This window comes from Micropterus salmoides, unplaced genomic scaffold (genome assembly GCF_014851395.1).
Source record: "Micropterus salmoides isolate LMB-PRFRI ecotype aquatic unplaced genomic scaffold, ASM1485139v1 Ms_hic_scaffold_11, whole genome shotgun sequence".
Classification (NCBI taxonomy): domain Eukaryota; kingdom Metazoa; phylum Chordata; class Actinopteri; order Centrarchiformes; family Centrarchidae; genus Micropterus; species Micropterus salmoides.
Window position 1 is genome coordinate 19,454,204 of NW_024040152.1, and position 17,316 is coordinate 19,471,519.

At 41.3% G+C, this 17,316-nt stretch overlaps 1 protein-coding gene across 18 annotated transcripts in view; it reads right to left on the reverse strand.

Moving 5' to 3' along the window:
* The window catches only part of LOC119897772, a 35,251-nt gene that overhangs the window by 17,346 nt on the left and 589 nt on the right, over positions 1-17,316 (reverse strand). For 11 of the 18 annotated variants that reach the window (XM_038711718.1, XM_038711709.1, XM_038711717.1 and 8 more), the window contains exons 3-12: positions 5,276-6,540; positions 3,913-4,185; positions 3,690-3,794; positions 3,453-3,571; positions 2,881-3,099; positions 2,623-2,710; positions 2,078-2,230; positions 1,347-1,444; positions 780-952; positions 560-676 (exon numbers count right to left, since the gene is read on the reverse strand). In XM_038711718.1, the coding sequence (XP_038567646.1) occupies positions 560-676; positions 780-952; positions 1,347-1,444; positions 2,078-2,230; positions 2,623-2,710; positions 2,881-3,099; positions 3,453-3,571; positions 3,690-3,794; positions 3,913-4,185; positions 5,276-6,540 (2,610 nt within the window). Of the gene's footprint in view, positions 1-559; positions 677-779; positions 953-1,346; positions 1,445-2,077; positions 2,231-2,622; positions 2,711-2,880; positions 3,100-3,452; positions 3,572-3,689; positions 3,795-3,912; positions 4,186-5,275; positions 6,559-13,159; positions 13,469-17,316 lie in introns of those variants that run through there. The other 7 variants (XM_038711721.1, XM_038711719.1, XM_038711713.1 and 4 more) reach the window with 4 other exon arrangements.

Sequence of the window (17,316 nt, forward strand, 5' to 3'; positions counted from 1 at the left end):
TGCAAAGCTGAATGAAAGATGCCCCCCATCCTTCAGGACAAAAACTGATTTAAAAAAAAAAGGGCAAAACTGGCAATTACATTTTTAGTTTTTAAAGTTCCAGCTTCATCCTGTTTTAATGACAGCCACTGGAGCGGTGATGAGTGAGTCAGTCTGTTAAGTTGGTCAACATAAAAAGTACAAGCAAATGAAAGCCACTGTGCCACACACATCAAGCAGCAACTTCGGTAAATGCCAAACAAATAAAGAATTTCAGCCTTAAGACTTGAAATGTCTGAGTAGTTAAGCGCATAAGGAAACTTATTTTTCCACGAAGGCCAAAGATACCCTGGGATCATGCCAGGGAAAGTGCAAGGTGGGTGAAATTACCCATGTAAAAGTAAGTCAATGTTCTGACAAGTTAACCATGTGTGCTGACACAATCTTTTCAATGAGCCAAAACAGATGAGTTGAGTAATGTTAAATGATGTGATAAGGCTGTTTGCAAGCGAGAATAAAAATTTTTTTAAAATCCTGCAAATATGCCAAAAAGCGCTGGTGCAGCTCCACACAGTGGTACCTGGGAATTCAGGAGAAAGCTGGGGTTTGTCAGATGCAAGCCTCAGCGACCAATCATCAAACTCAGGCCTGGATGATGCTGAGAGTTGTTGCAGGAGCTGGAGAGTTTCATCTCCAGCTGCAAGAACGTAACAAGTCAAAGCGTAGCTTAGCGAAATGGTCGCTTTTGTTACAAGATCCAAGCGTGATACAGTGATTCCAACTTGGGTTCACACACATACCTCCATCTAGGTTACGTGACAGCCTCTTGCTCGCAGAGCGTGTGAAGCGTGGGGCTGGGCGGTCAATCATGGAGCTGGCCTGGCGGGTCTGGGCCTGAGTACGCCCGCTGTATCTGAACTTAGAGCCCAAGACAAGGAAGCGACGTGATGAGGGAGGCTCTACTGTTGGAACCCTGAGGGAAAAAAACATTCATTTTATTTTTATCCACCCACAATTTAATACAATTGACAATTTCAAAGTGACAGACCCACATACCAGGAGTTTAAATGTAAACTATATCATATCACATCAAAAGACTTTTTCCTAAAACAGTCTAATTGTTACACAGCAAGGTTTGCAACAACTTTGACCTTTATCTCATTAAGTAGACAAAACCTTTGAGGTTTAATTCTAAAGTCAGGGCCATGGGCATGTAGCTTTTCCTCTGTGGTGAAACTGCCAGGGAGCCAATATAAGGCTTAAGCTGCAGAGACCAGTTAGCCAATTATCTAGGGGACAGGCCGAACCCGAGAATAACCTCTGTTGCCAAGCAGGAAAGTGTCTTTCAGAATAATACCCGGTCTTACCTGAAGAACGTATGGTGTTCAACACAAACTTTCCACAGCTTCTTCGAGGCTTTGTAGTTGGGCAGTTTAAAGCCAATTGTGCTTTCATACTGCTCTTGCTGTAGGTGAAGAAGAAAGTCAAAGTTGAATTATAATGACCTTATGTTGACATTATTCCACACAGCAGCATGAAACATGACATACATCGCAGAGCTGGGTTGAATGAACATACTGTAAATCAAAATGACAAATTGTTAAATTATCAAAAAGCTTATTCCCCTACAAAGATGTGTTGAATTTGAATTGAATTGAATATGAATTTTTAAGAATCAAAATGTGAATTGCAGTCTGTATCATTTTGCTTGAACTCGAATTTAATAATCCAGTTGTTAAGTAAAGTTAAGTCAATGAGTATAGCCAAAAGAAGTATAGCATCTCCATTGGTTTTACTCACCAACAACAGTAACAAATCCCATGAAATGCAACAATGGGATTATAATCCATCAATAACATTATAAGTCTAACACTAATGTAGCAAATTTAATTTAAGAACATTAAAGAAGTCCAAGGAATGACTCCAGTGAAGTGAGTAAAACTGTTGATCTATAGGTATAGAAAAAGGCCAAGGCATCAGACAGGTGGGACAGAATTTAGTAGAAAAAGTTGGTGGGTAACATATTGGGCTGGGATGAGGTACAAAAACAATGTAGTTCAAATATATGAAAAACTGAACGGAAAATTTTAATTCAGACCTCTGATGGCCTGATTTTGATGAAGAAGCTGCTCCGTTTGTAAGAGATCTTGAGCACTTTGGGCCAAGGGAAACGGTTGATCCTTAGCTTGTCCTTGTAAACCATCAGACCACTAGAGCAAACCCCCAGCGTGATGTCGACACCGTCAAGATCCTGCATGCACAAGAACAGGATGATGAACAGTTATGATATTATCATCAATGCACTGTCACCCGAGAACCTGCACTTACAATAAACGGTCACTGGGAGGCAGACTTTCTCACACTATGAGGACAGGTTTTGAGGTCATAGAGTTTGAAATGTTATTAATCTCTCTTTTTCAGAAGGGGGATGACATCAATTTTGTAATTAAAATCTGGATGCTACTGATGTAATACAAGCACGCCGCTGCAAAACAATGTCGCGCATTTCAAAAATGAAAGGAACATGGCACACACTTGAACTGTGGAATTTGGCTTTTTAAAATTTCCATAAGAAACCTGCACCATCAGTTAACCCACCCAACATTAATCTAAACAGGTAACACAGTTAAAACAAAACCCTACCTTGGCTTGGTGAAGGTCTACTCCATACATGGCAAGTTTCTTGGCATTTTCCAGAAACAACATGTCTGCTTGGGCTGGACTCATTGACCTGGAAAAACACAGATAAGAAGGGTCTTTTCGTACATATGTTTTATTTATAGTTGATTATTTTGAAATCTTCTATTCAAAGTTTGAATAGTTTGAGGTCATTCACAGTTTGTGTCTGCGGAATTAGGCTTACTCAAAATATACTAGATGAAAATGTTCCCCTTTGATTACCTGTATGTGCGGTGCAGCTCCATCACCTTTTCCTCCAGCTCTTTGCTCTGTCCGGGAACCAGGCTCAGATCCTTAACATAGTCTGTTCCATGGAGCTCTGGGTCGTACTCTCCAAGCTCCGACTGGGCTGCGTAGGAGCCCAGCAGGGACAGTGTGACAAAGGAGCAGGGAAGAATACCACGCATAATGTCCTTCCTCAGCTGGACACACAGAAAGTACCTGAAGACGACGTGAAAGGAAACAATAAGATCACTTATGAAGAAGTAAAAAAGGATATAGGATTTACTGTAGTGACGACATTTTTGGAAATACACTTTCTTGGGAGTTAGATGAGATGGCTGAGACTGTGCTTGTGTCCCTCTAAATATGAAGCTGAATCCAACAAGCTTTTAGATTAGCTTAGGTTAGCATAAACACTGGAAGCGGGGGGGGGGGTGGTGCAGTTAGTTACTCTGTCCAAAGCTTAGAAAATCGACCTACCAGCACCTCTAAAACTCACTAAATAACATGTTTTATATCTCTGTGAATAAGCAGATTTCCCAAAATGTCAAACCATTCCTTAAGACATTCACCTGGTGAGGTCTTCAGTAAGCTGTGCTGGATCAGGAGGGTAGAACTTCACGTTGAATGTAAACTCATACACAGCACCCGACACCTGTTTCCGGATCTCTTTGGTGGCTTCCAACCACGTCTGTGGAAAATGAGGGAACAAAATTACCACCATCCAATTTCTTGTCAGCGCCATGTCAAATATCTAGTTATGCTTCTGAAGAGAATCTAAAACCACAGGAGCAGAAAAACCAGCCCACCTTGTTGGTTGGTGTTTCCCAGTGAGCCAGGCCAAAATAATCCTTCTCCAGCAGGTTAACATGGTCACACACCTTTGTTAAAAGTTCTTGGGCTTTGGCATGTTTCTGCATGAGAAAGAGAGACACACACAGACAGACAGAGAGAGTGATATACATTTATGACCATATTAAACTTCAACAGAGGTGGTAGCTATTAAACACTGGAATTTGGAAGGTTTCTTACATCAAGCTCACACTCAAACAGAGTGTCGTCCAGTAAGGTGACTTTGCATTGCATGGTTTTCTGACGTTTGGAGCCTTTAACCTCTTCTGTCTTCTTCTCTGTCTTTTCTTTCCCTGGCTTCTCTTTCTTCGTCTCCTCCTTTGCCTTTCCCTCTCCTTCGGCTTCTTTCTCCTGCTTTGCTGCTTCTTCCTCTTTCTTCTCTTTCTCCTCTTTCTTCACTTCTTCCTCTACGTCAGGCTCCTTCGTTATCACAGCTTCTTCCTCTTGAGGTGGCTTGTAGAGTCAAGACAAGACATTTGCAAAGTATGTCAAATACGGATGAAAAGAATGAAATGTACTTTTTAAATTATGACAGCGCTGTAATTAATATGACGACAGATTTTAGTAAACAGCAAATATACTGCTGTTGATGCTATCTCAGATCAGCACGGATCATTTTTGTTTCAGACCCAGCTTTCAGCTCAAACCAGCAGTTATTTTTGCTGAGCAAGCTATCCACATCATAAAAAATTCATTACAAAGAAAAAAATGTGTTCTTTCCTCTACTGCAGTCCAATCTGCAGCATGAATTTGTACACAGGAGAGCTCTGTTTTTGACCTTTATCTGCAATGATGTTTGAGATTTCTGTCTTTTTTTTAACCTTCTCACGCACTCAGGATTGAAGGAGTAGTTTGACATTTTGGGGAAATGCGCTCCTTCTTGCCGACAATTAGATGAGAAGATCGATGCGACTCTCATATCTGTACGTTAAATAGGAAGCTATGGCCAGCAGTTGGCTAGCTTGGCTCAGCATAAAAACTGGAAGCAGGCAGAAACAGCCGGCCTGGCTCTGTCCAAAGAAAACACAATCTTGCTCCCAGCACCTCTGAAGATCACAAATTAACACGTTATATCTCTTTTATTTAATCTGTACAAAAACCAAAATGTACAAACGACAAAGTTTACTGTGAATGTGCAACTATTTCTTGTCCTGAAGCAACTATTTCCAGGAATGTTGTTATCACAGTGGCAACCAGCGGGGACTCCTGACCTGCACCTGACCAAGAAATAGCCTAGCACATAACTCCCCATAAAACCACAACTTCTTGTTCTTATACTTGATTTGTACAGACTCAAACAGACAAGATAAAATGTGTTAATCAGTGAGCTCTAAAGATGCTGGTAGGTGGATTTTGTTTGGACTAAGTCACTCTAGCTGTTTCTCCCTGTTTCCAGTCTTTATGCTAAGCTAAGATAATTGGCTGCATGATATGAGAGCGGTATCATTCTTCTCATTAACTCTCGTCATGAAAGCAAATAAGCAGATTTCCCAAAATGCAGGACCAATACTCCTAGTGTAATACTTGCCAGAGTCACACTCACCTGCGTCTCTCCGCTGCTTATCGAGTGCTGATCAGGGGCCTGTTCAGTGTCTGGCTCCGTTTTAAGCTCAGGCTCTGGAGCAGCAATCGGTGCTTTCACCTGCTCCTCACTTGGCCCTTTTGCCTCCTTTTCCTCCTTCTCCTCCTTCTTTCCTTTGTTCTTGCCCTTCTCTTTTTTCTTCCCCTTTTCCTCTTCTCCTGTTTTTTCCTCCTCCTTCTTTTTTACATCTTCTTTCCCCTTCTCTTCTTTCGTTTTAGTCTCCTCTTTAGGTTTCTCGTCTTCTTTCTTTTTTGTCTTCTCCTCTTCCTTCTTTTTGGCCTTTTCCTCTTCTCTCTTCTTTGCTTTTTCGGCCTCTCGTGCCTTTTCTTCCTCTTTCTTCTTTGCTTTCTCTTCTTCTCTCTTCTTTACCCTTTCTTCTTCCTCTGCTTTCCTCTTTGCTTTTTCCTCTTCCTTTTTCTTTATCTTTTCTTCCTTTTCTTTTTTCTTTGCAACCCTCTTGTCAACGTTTTCCTCCTCTTTACTCTCTTTCTTTCCGGCTTCTGCACCTTTGTCTTTAACTTCAGGAGCCTCTTTCTTTTCTTCTTTTTTTGTCTCCACTTTTTCCTCCCCCTTTTCTACAGTCTGCTGTGGTTTCTCCTCCTCCTTTTGTGGCTCTTTCTTTTTCACCTTTTCCTCTTCCTTTTTCTCCTCGTCCTGTTTCACTTTTTCCTCATGCTTTTTCTCTACTTTCTTCTTGGCTTCTTTCTTTTTCTTTTTACTGCCCTTCTTCTCAACTTTTTCTTCCTCTTCCTTTTTCTCCTCCTTTTGTTCTACTTTTTCTTCTTCTTTCTTTTTCACTTCTTTTACCTCAGATTTTTCCTCCTCTGCTTTAGCCTTCTTCTCTTCACTTTTCACCTCTTCCTCCTTCTCTTCTTCTGCCTTGTCAGCTTTTTCCTCTTTGTCTGCCTTTTCTTCCCCAGCTTTCTCTGCCTCAAACCCCTCTCCCTCAGAGCACTGTGAACGCCGTTTGAGGAAAGAGGAGAAGAGGCGAGACAGGCCTTTGCCCGCAGAGGTCCGGGTGCGAGGCTTCAGCTGCTCCTCCTCGGGTGAGGTAGCTACATCAGCAGACCCAGGCTCAGAGGCCTGCTCCTGGGCCTTATTGCCCGACTGCTCCCCCTCCGGCTCAGATGCTGCCGCCACTGGCTTCTGCTTGTTCTCTGATTCGGGTCCGGCGCCGCTGGCCTTCTGCTGGCCCTCGGTGTCCGCCTCGCTCACTGCACTTGCCTCTGTTGTCATGGTAGCCACTGGGAAGGAGATGGAGAAAGGTCACGGTGCTGTACAGTGTGACGGTGCACAGCATGGCTATACTTGGAACACAACAAACAAGATTAGTAGCAGTGGGCTATTAGCGTGTGTGTGGGAAATGTTAAACTTAACTGTGAACGGCAAGCAGATGTAAAACATGGACTGTACTATACTGATACAATAAACAGTGTGTACTGTTGTTAATCTGTAAACCGCTGATGATCGTGTTCAAGGACTATGATAAACTAGATTAGGTCATTTAATTTTTATATTAATAATATAATATTGACATTAATTTTCTGACATCAAGTCAAACAATTATTGGATTAATCGTGAAAATAATTTTCAGATGAAACAACACTGAAAATGATCATTGCTCAAAAACAAACAATGCGTGTTAAATCCTGAAAAGTTCTCATTTCTGGGGGGGGGGGGGTCATTTTTCAAAACATGGTGATGATATAAACGTAAATATCATCTAGTAGCATGCAAATAAGGTCATCAGTATGAATGCTTCATTATGCTCATGTAATATTTATCATTTTAACTGATGCTCTAATCAAGAGTAATTTACCACGAGAACGTTTTACAATAGGTAATTTACATTGCTGCTATAAGTTATTGATAGCTGTCTAGTTGGAGTGGCATAAATGAGACTCCATAAAACATGAAGCCACTCACAGATTATATTCTAACTCTTAACACACATACTCAAACACACAAACATCACTTCATCACACAATAGCCTTCCTTGTTGAAGAGTGTGTCTGTGTCTACATGGAGTTCTGAGGGTGTGTTCACAACACTGCCTCTCGCACTCATTAAATCACACAAAGGACGCATTCTGCTCTGGAGCTGCATATTAGCACCGCCTGGATCATCCTCGCAAAGCATGCCTGGCTCTTAATCTCACACCAAGCCCATCCTATAAGGGTCATCTAAGGCACCAGGACTAAGCAATTCCGCGTGTGTGAGAAAACTGTGAGATGATATAAAATCATCAATCTATCAATCGTTAAGGTTTCTTGGTGGATTAGGTTAGATTAGATTTAAATTTTTGCATAGATGTGTTGAAGACACAATTGATGGATTTGCCAAAATCAGAAATGTCTGTCTGGTTATTTTATGCAACCGTTTCTAAATAGATTTCTTTGATTGAATTGAAATGATCCTAAATATAAAAATCAATTCAACAATATATACTGTTAATGGTTTATTTTAAAACTTAAGCTCTCCCCGAACAACTCCATAAAATCAAATTATAGAATATAAACATTTATCTTCAAAATAAATCCATTTAGTGATGATGTATGTGACTGTCTCTGATGCTATAGGTTCTTTTATGTTTGGCTGTTTGTTTTACTTTCTATCTGCTACACTCAGTCTGTCTTGCAAAACAGAGATATCTCAATAAAATGACCTGAAAAAAGGTTTTATGTAGAAATGAGGCAGTATCTTGTAGTGCAATGGTATTCATCTATCCAACAGATTTTCACAGACTTCAGGCTAATTTATACTTCTGCATCAAGTCTACATGGTGCCATGAGCATTTAAACTTGTGCATTGGCGGTGGGGTTTCTGTGTTCCACTGGGTTGAGTTTCTTCTTCTTCGTTGGTGTAAGCTACTACAAACAATCATTGGTGACGGAATCTGAGCCGATCATGTTGAGTTGGAGTCAGTAATCAGTTTTAAACAGCAGTTACTTTTAGTGCAATTACTAAAACAGAGAAGGCGCCAGAGGAGATGGTATCTACAACCCTTGACCCTGCTGATGCACAAGAAGGATAAGTTGGAATTGCATAGGAGGAAATGCGATGCTACCAAGCTGGCCAATCCCAGTTCTTGCATTCTTAGTAACATTTTTGGGGAGGGGTGCATCAGGCTACCGCGTAGCCGCATACCCTTCGGCGCAGAAGTATAAAATGGCCTCAGCAAGGAGCACTGAAGCTGTTCTGGAGGCTTGTGGTGGCCTGACTCTATACTAAGACATTTCATGTTGGTTTTTCCTTTCATTTGTCACTCATCTCTATATTACACATACCAGGAAAGTAGACCTATATGGTATGCTTTACTGCAGATACGTTAACTTCTGTCCTTTTTAACCTGACTGTATGATAATTAAGGAAGATACCAAGACTGTTGTGTCAACATGTAACTAATAATAACTAACTGGCATGCACACTTACTTACATTACTAAAATTATAAAATTACAAAAATGACAACTCTCAGTTTAATTGGAGAAAAAAAACTTTATTGTGATGTCAGCCACTGTAACTGGAGTGGCAGCGAGAGGACCGATCCGGTATATACAGAAACTTCTAACCAGTTGATTAAATCTCACTACTGACTGAAATACACCACAGGATTATGCAATCACGCTACACCTCTCCTACGTGAGATGTACCAGTTATAGGGGCTCTCACATCGTAATCAAGTTTTTTCTCCAATTACACTGATTTGCATCCTGTCTGGAGGAGGCGTTGTCAAATTGGTGACTAATGTGGCTGTGTTTGTCTCTTCCATATGTAGTTCAAGTCCCACCCTGCTTTGTATGGAGTGGGGGAGGGGGAATGCTAGACAAAAAGGCAGGCCAATCTTCCAGATGTACAGGGCCGTCCCAAAGGGTGCAGCCTGGCCTTCTATAACATACACTTCCCACTGGCACTACAGGACAGCAGGAGAGGAGGAGGGGGTACGCACAGAGACCAAATCCTCTTTAGCCCTCCCATTGTTTGTGTCCAGTGACCAATAACTGTGCTGCACACTATTACTAATCCTGCCTACCCTTCCCCCTACAAGACCCCCCATAGGCCTATTCCCTAGGTCACCACACACACACACACACACACACACACACACTGGTATGCATCAACGCTCACAGGCTCCTCTGGGTCTTTTAATGCTCTGTCATCTCAATTGTGATTGTCAGGGAACAGACATGCTCCTAATGGACCAGCTGAGCTTGTGTCTGCTGCCTCCTCCATTTTGTGTTGCCTATCTAACATCTCTGCTATCAGCCAGCTGAGCAGGACTAACCTGCATCATGACTGATTGAGACAGCAGCAGCCACACCACAGGGTCTCTTAATACAGCATCAATCTCTATAATATGAGTGATGTTTCTTTTTTGGTGTGAAGGTAATTAGATGAAGTATTGCTGTAAAAAAAACAGTGCCCACAATCAATTAGTGTCTCTAATGAGCTAAATTATAGATGAAGTAGACCACCCTCCAGCAAGAGTGAGCTCGCAAAGAGCTGCTGGATCAGGTGCAAACGCCGGAGCTGGAATTGAATCAGGATTTGATTTAAAGTTTCTGTGACTTTAAATTTAATTGAATGTTTCCAAAGGAAGAACATTTGAAATTAGATTGGACTCAGTACGTTTCACTTAAAAGGAACGACCACATCTTACTTGACTTTTTGGAGTTCAAATCCAGTTTGTGGAAATGCATTATTTCACATGCATCCATTTCAACAACATTAACAGTGTGAGCTCCAATCTATTTGTTCTCATAATAATTATGAATAAAAATGTTTGAATTGATGTTAACCTAAAGACTTAACTGCTAGTGACACCCAAAATCAATTCACCATTAGTGTCTCCAGTTTTGAAAATATATTTCCTGGAATTTGTCAAAAAGCCTTCATACTATTTGCAAGTGATGATGCAGTGCTGCTGCTGTGCTTGTGTTAGTGTGTGTATATATCTGTGATGAAATGAGACGAGAGGGCAGAATGGGGAAGAGCTTGAAGAGCAGGAGGAGGTACAGTATATAAATAGCTACATTTGCTTAGGATGCAGCGACTCATTAGTTTGCCTTCACAGACAAGCTCATATCTAAATCTGTTCACAGCGCACTGCACACAACACGCATCTGCACATGCGCATACACGTGTGCACAGCTGCAAATGCACATACTACTATACACGGCATGGTTTGTAAGACTGAGGAGAGATCAAAATTCTTCCTAACAAACTCTGATCAACAAGTAACATGAGTTCCAAAATAGCATTACCCTGTAAGAAGAATACTATAGGACAAAAAGAAAGCATGTTTCCTGGGTGAGTAGGCTTAAGGAATTAGAAGGAGTTTAAAGTTAATCATCCCCCAAGTGACCAAGTGAGATTATCTCTATCTACCTGCCTATGGTATCTATCTCTCTCCCTCCACTCTGATTTTCTCTATCATGTGTGTCAGAGAGAGAGAGAGAGAGAGAGAGAGAGAGAGAGAGAGAGAGAGAGAGAGAGAGAGAGAGAGAGAGAGAGAGAGAGAGAGAGAGAGAGAGAGAGAGAGAGAGAGAGAGAGAGAAGCTGGCAGATGCACAGTGGCGATCAGCTGTGCTGATTCATGGTTTTATGTGGAGCCCCGCCAACCTGGCTGAAAATCAACAGAAATGAACTGAAGGCCAAGATATCAGTCCTCTGGCCACATGGTGGCACCTATTAACCTCTCAAAGTACACACAGACACACATGCAAACGCGTGCCTTGGTAAACTGTTCATATGTCCAGTCAATGCAGGTATGGCTGCCCAGCAACATCGTGAATACACAAATAATAGGCAGGCACTGAATGTCGTTAAGTCATTATAGTGTAGACACATAGTTCTTATTAAATTATACTGAGGTGCAAAATAATACTGAATGCGGTCAAGATTATGGAGAGACGTGCAGAGTACAATACTTACTGTTATCATGGATTCTGTAGCAGCATACATATCTTTTGTGTACCAGGTGATAAAACAAAGGGGTATTGGGCTACAAAGGGTTTTCTTTTCAGTCTAGTCCACTGTGTAAACCGATCCCAAACCCAGTTCTAAATCAATATACACAGATGGTCAGAGAGCCTGATGCTGTAACATGAACCGACATGGGAAAAGAATGAAGTAGCTTGATTGATTTACTGTGGTTGCACTGAAAGCAATTGTGAATCCATTTCAGGCATCACACCAGCCAAAGCCCACTGAAAGAACAGTATATCTGTACATTAGTGCACATTATGAGAGAACTGTGCTTTTTATGTTGGACACACACACACAATCCAGATGTGTGTCTAGATAGTGGGAGTCATTAGTGTAATGTGAACTCAATTTACTATATTTAAATAATTCTACAATTTGACCTTAGAATTATTAGAGGAAAGATTACATAAATTAGATCTTTTTTTCACATGGTTTTTAATGTCAAATCCACAGACTCCCTCATTCGTGAAGAAAAGAGCAAACAACTCTGTACAGTATGTGGAGTGTGTTTGCTATTTAGTAATGCTCACACACAACAGAGTAGTAGTCTAACTGCACAAATGCATCATAACTCCCAAAAGAGGATTAACACCAGCAAGCTCTTCAGGGACCTCAATGACCTCACTCTCACGTAGCAGAGCTGAAAACATCCTTCAGCTCTGCGTTCAGAACTGATCGCTGATTCAGCAGCAGAGGAGACCTCGAGCACCCGGGACCTCTGCGTTTACTTCTGTAGCTCATGCAAGCCCTTGCCAGTCCTATACTGCATTAATTCTGCCTCGGTCTCTCCCTCATCCTTCCTACGTGATATCTGAAGCGCTTCATAAAAGATTATCTGACTATATATATCCAGTAGTATCATCAATGGAGATGAGTCTTATTGGATAAGTTTCTCTTAAGGGCGTTATTGGTAGTACAAGCGTGTGCACGCACAGGAACAGTACCACATTCACATATGCCACCCTCCAGTGAAGATGGATATTTTTAACCTGTGCACTCCTCTTGGGCTAAAAGCAAGTCATGTCAAGCAGAAAATTAAGTGAAACAGCATGAAAAAAACAACACCAACCAACATCTATAAATCGGAGCAGACATATTCTTGGAAATAGGTGTAACACACCTCAGACATCCTGACACAAGAACCCCTTCACATGAAAAGACACAAGTGCACCATCAGGAACAATAACTGTTAAACACATGAATGATTTAGGGGACAAAATATGACAGTCATGTCACCTTAAGTAAATTCATAATGTTATTTAAGGATTTTTGTCCATTATACATCAAACTAAATATTAGCAGACTCTATACTGAATTTTATATGATAGAGAGCCACTGCTAGACAGGAAATGTATTCGTTTTTCCCATATAGTCATTCATCATCATTTCAGAATTCTACTAGACATTACATTAGTTCATAACATAGCCCAATGGTGTAATCTTTGTGAAGTATGAGTTTTCCTAAAATGCACAAACGGTGCTTTTAGCAGAGTGATAACTTGCATGCCCATTCATTCCTACAAAAACAACTCAACAACACGCCGCTGCCTCCACTGATACGGACCGCGTTTGATTTAGGCTATGTGGATGTTGAAAGGCTACTTTAATCGCCAAATATCTTGACTATATCATTTTAATGTGATTGAACAAAGCGTCGTTTGGATGTCGCATGGTTTTAAAGCCTAATAGGACTTCAATTTCCAACTTTTTATTATTATTATTAAACCGCAAACCAGTCACAGGTCGCGAGCCAACGTGACAGGGTATTTAAACAATCTCTGTATAAAAATGGCGCCGAATGTTCAACAAAACAAATAAACACCGACTCAACCCCGCCGCCCGAGGAACACAAATCTTACATTTGGCTTACCTACTCTAGGATTCGCATCAATGGGAACGCAAACGGCACAAAATCCGGCAAAATCCTATATTCCGCACATTCAGAGGAGAAACAATGTTGCGGAGCGACACATGCTTTGTTGTGCTGAAGGTGTCCGATGCTCGTAAAGGGGTGGAGTCTCACGCTGAGGTTAGGACTTTAGTTGACCAACTGAGCACCGAGCAGCATGCCTCACAACCGCATGCCGTGGTGGAGGAGACGGGACACAAATTTCACATAATGCTGATTAGAAGTGCCTCATGCAAGTGTCTGTAAGTCGATGTTGAAATATGGAAATGCAACTATGGAAAGGCTGCAGCAATGTAATCCTAAAAAAACCCACTTCAGTACCTAATCCACAAGTGTTCAAATCTGCTGTTAAACGACAGATTTCGACTACTATCAGTACAAATGTATGCTTATAAAAGACGGTATTTACGTTGTCACAGCTCATCACTAAGTTGGTTCCATTAACCATTAAGCCTCCTTACAACAATCCCCAACAGGCACAGTGTAAGGCGTGCCAAAGCGTGCAATCATTAACACAGTACAATGTCCAGAAACAGGAGGGAAGCAGGGAAGCCACAGCAATACTCTTGAGTCTTGCCCAGTCTTTTCAGGCACCAGTGTGGTGAATTCATCTGCACAGCATGAGGGTGTCAGGACTACAACCTTGGGCCAATTTCTAAGATATTAAAAGGAGCACAGTTTCACATTCAAGAGAGAAAAACAGTACAAACTGATAATGTAGTATACAACAATAGACCCACCCTCAACCATCTTGTCTAAAAATTCAAAAAACAAACCAGCACACACAACACACAAGCTGTCTTTATGGACCCCGGCATGGTCCCCACCCATCTGCCTGACCCCATTAGGGCCATACGGCTCATAGGCGGAAGGGGGGACGTAAAGGGATTCATTATTCTGACAGCCATGTGGGGTAAAGGAACCACCACCTTTGTCTCAAGTTCATGTGGCAGGCACAACGGTGTCGTGGCAGTGTCACGTGTCATTTCTCTGAAATTAATTTGCTATTCACCCAATATGTCTTACCAGTACAGAAATGATTCTGTAAACCAAAGGAGGTATCAGAAAGCAACAGAGACATCAAACATTTCTCTCTAGCACAGTTAACAGTTGACATTCTGTTGTTTTCTTCTTTAGACTTTGATCACTGAACAGTGTTGACACATAAGCAGCACTACAGCACACAAACTGGCGGTGTTAAACATCCACTCTAACATAATGCATTAACAGGAAGAATCCATTGAATCCCAGCTAAGGTGCACAAACTGAAAGTACTAATTTGATAGCAAATTTCTGTTTGGTGAGGGAGTGAAACACAGACTCCATAAACTACTCGCGTTGCTTAGGAGCCCCTGCTCTGCCCTGTTCCTACTACAAGGGGCAGGTGTTGAGCTGGACCCAGGAGAGAGATGAGAGACAGAAAGGATAGGGGAGGAGAAGAGGAGCAGTGCTCACAGCCCCACGGTCCCTAGAGACCGTGACAGACTGGAACCGCAGACTCCGAGACAAGCCACTCACACAGTAGACACACCCAAAACACTGACGCACACTTTCTGTTTCCCCCGTCACTCATCCTCATGTGTTGAAAAGCACGGGAAAACATGCACATAGGACGGTGCAGTGCATTACTCCAGCAGAGTGGATGGGGGTTATGTTTGTTTGGAACATCTTTATCCCTATCTGGCTCCATCCCTCAGTGATTACATAATGTCCCATACCACTTCCACCCAATTCATCTCTCGTTGACTTTCAATGCTGCATCTGGGTTGGCATCACACACACACACACACAAACACACACACACAACGTACCACCATCTCTCACGGATCTTATGTAAAACAACTTGTGCAGCTTTAAAAATGCTTTAAATATGAATTTTGCCTGCATCTGACGGAGGCATGGCTGCAGGGGTTTTATTTGTGCTCAGGATCTGAGCTCTCAAGAGCACTAACGGGATAGATGGTAACAGGGCATCAATATTCATAGAGCGCCATTATGTATGAAGAATTTATGAAACAGTTCCATGTTTCTGCCCTTTTCTGCCAGCAGACATGTTGCCCATCTTTCTTGTTTTAGGCCAAGTTTGAATTCTCATCTTCATTCACACGTCAAATCATTTCAATTACAGAGCAAAGGAAAAGGGAAGGGCCAGGACATTATATGGTGGATAAAGTGCATCAATGCATAACCATATAGTCGTGCTTTTTCTGCAGCTAATAAAACTGCCAAAAAGATTTGAACATATAGACAAGCATAGTTATGAGTCACATTAGAATTGAAATGCTTATTTTAAAATGCACTCACTTGGATGTCTTCTGAGACCTCTTATATCACACTGTAGCAAGCTCAAGCATTGCAGTGGACATTCTAGGCCACCTCAGAACATGTTACATTGTTAGATTTTCTGCGCTTATGTTAATGGCCAGGTTTTCTTAGTTTACACTGCCACCTGGTGGTGAGATGGTAAATTAATCATCCCAATGCACAGTGCAATCTGGGTATTAATACATGTACTTTGAATCTTACTTGTAATAATACTTGCAATAAAAAACACTTATAATTAAAACAACTCCATGGCAAAAGATCCAATCAGTATTTCAACATGTTACACAACAATTATTTTGTTGTGAGACAGAGAGGGAATACCCACCAGTGCTAATCTACTTTAACATAGGGCTGTAATGCATGATGGGAGCATGTGTTCATGAGAGATAAAGATGTTTTTGAATCCAGATGCCTCAGGGTGACACGGTCACACTACCCCTCCCTACACTAGTGTGGTGTGGGCACCAGCACGTCAACATAATGCCATAATTCCAGCTACTAAAAGCGCTGACTGGGATTCCTTCACAATCTCTTGCTCAGATCTGCTTGATTCTGAAAAAAGGGATGTCATACATTTTTTATGACTGAATTATAAAACAATAATAAAATAACACCCCCCCTGGATATGAAGAAATAGTCAAGGTTGAGAGGTACTGGTCACTTTTTAAAGAATCATGGAAGAAAAGCATTAGAACCAGGAACACCTGCAGCGAATACATCCATGCAGAAGCTATAGTGGTCTACAAAGTCTGCACTCAAACCCAAGAGGGGATGGAATGTCAAACAGAAGCCATCAAGAATTAATATTTAATAGTCTCTAAAAAGACTGATGAGCTATGACTTCATAGAATTGTTGCATAAATATATATGAAATGCTTCTCTGCAGCTGCCAGCACAGTTGTTTAATGAAACTCTGCATTACCTTTAAATCATACTGTGGTACATGAAAGGGGTAACTCATTTGTACATATATATTTGATATGGTAAAATAATTATTACTCAGTATGTACTGTTTGCAATACATCCCTGCAATGCCCCCAAAATAGGCCTTACATGCAAGGGTTCAATAAGATCATTACTATAACAGCAGCTCAAATGCCTTTGTTAGACTTATATGCCTGTTTTCATACAACTTAAATGGTAATTAATACTCACATCACATCCATGTAGAAGGTCAATGTAGAAGGGATCGACAAACCCAGACAGTGCAGGACAGAGAAGGGGAGAGAGGGGGGAAACAACCGGTCAGTTCAGTAAAATACTTATTTTATCTAGGCTACCTGACAGGAGTTTATACAAAGAAATAAATAAACAAAAAGGAAGACAGCACACAAAGAGATGTACAATACAGTACAGTAGTTACAGTACTCAGGTGAACCTCTATTTTGTATACATTAATTAATTACATAATGAATACTGCACAGAATATCATAAAAACGTATAACCTGAGGACTTACGCCTACTAATTCATAAAACTGTTGGGCCTGAATCAGAACATGAATACCTTTTGTGAAAGTATAGCATAGCTTACTGATAGTCTGACTGTGTAGCCTACTCTTCCTTCTGGTTAAGCTAGGTAGCCTATATCTGGTTTATAAAGTATTTGGACACCAGAGTCTTTGGGCTGGTGACAGCAACCTTCCAACCCTACCTTTTGTAAGACATTTCCAATCCTTTTTTATCGTGCAGTCGAAAGACTACAGTAGGATAGGAGCCCCGTTTCTCATTTTCCATGTAGGCTAACAGCACAAACATCTATGACCTCGTCGCATTTGACATAAT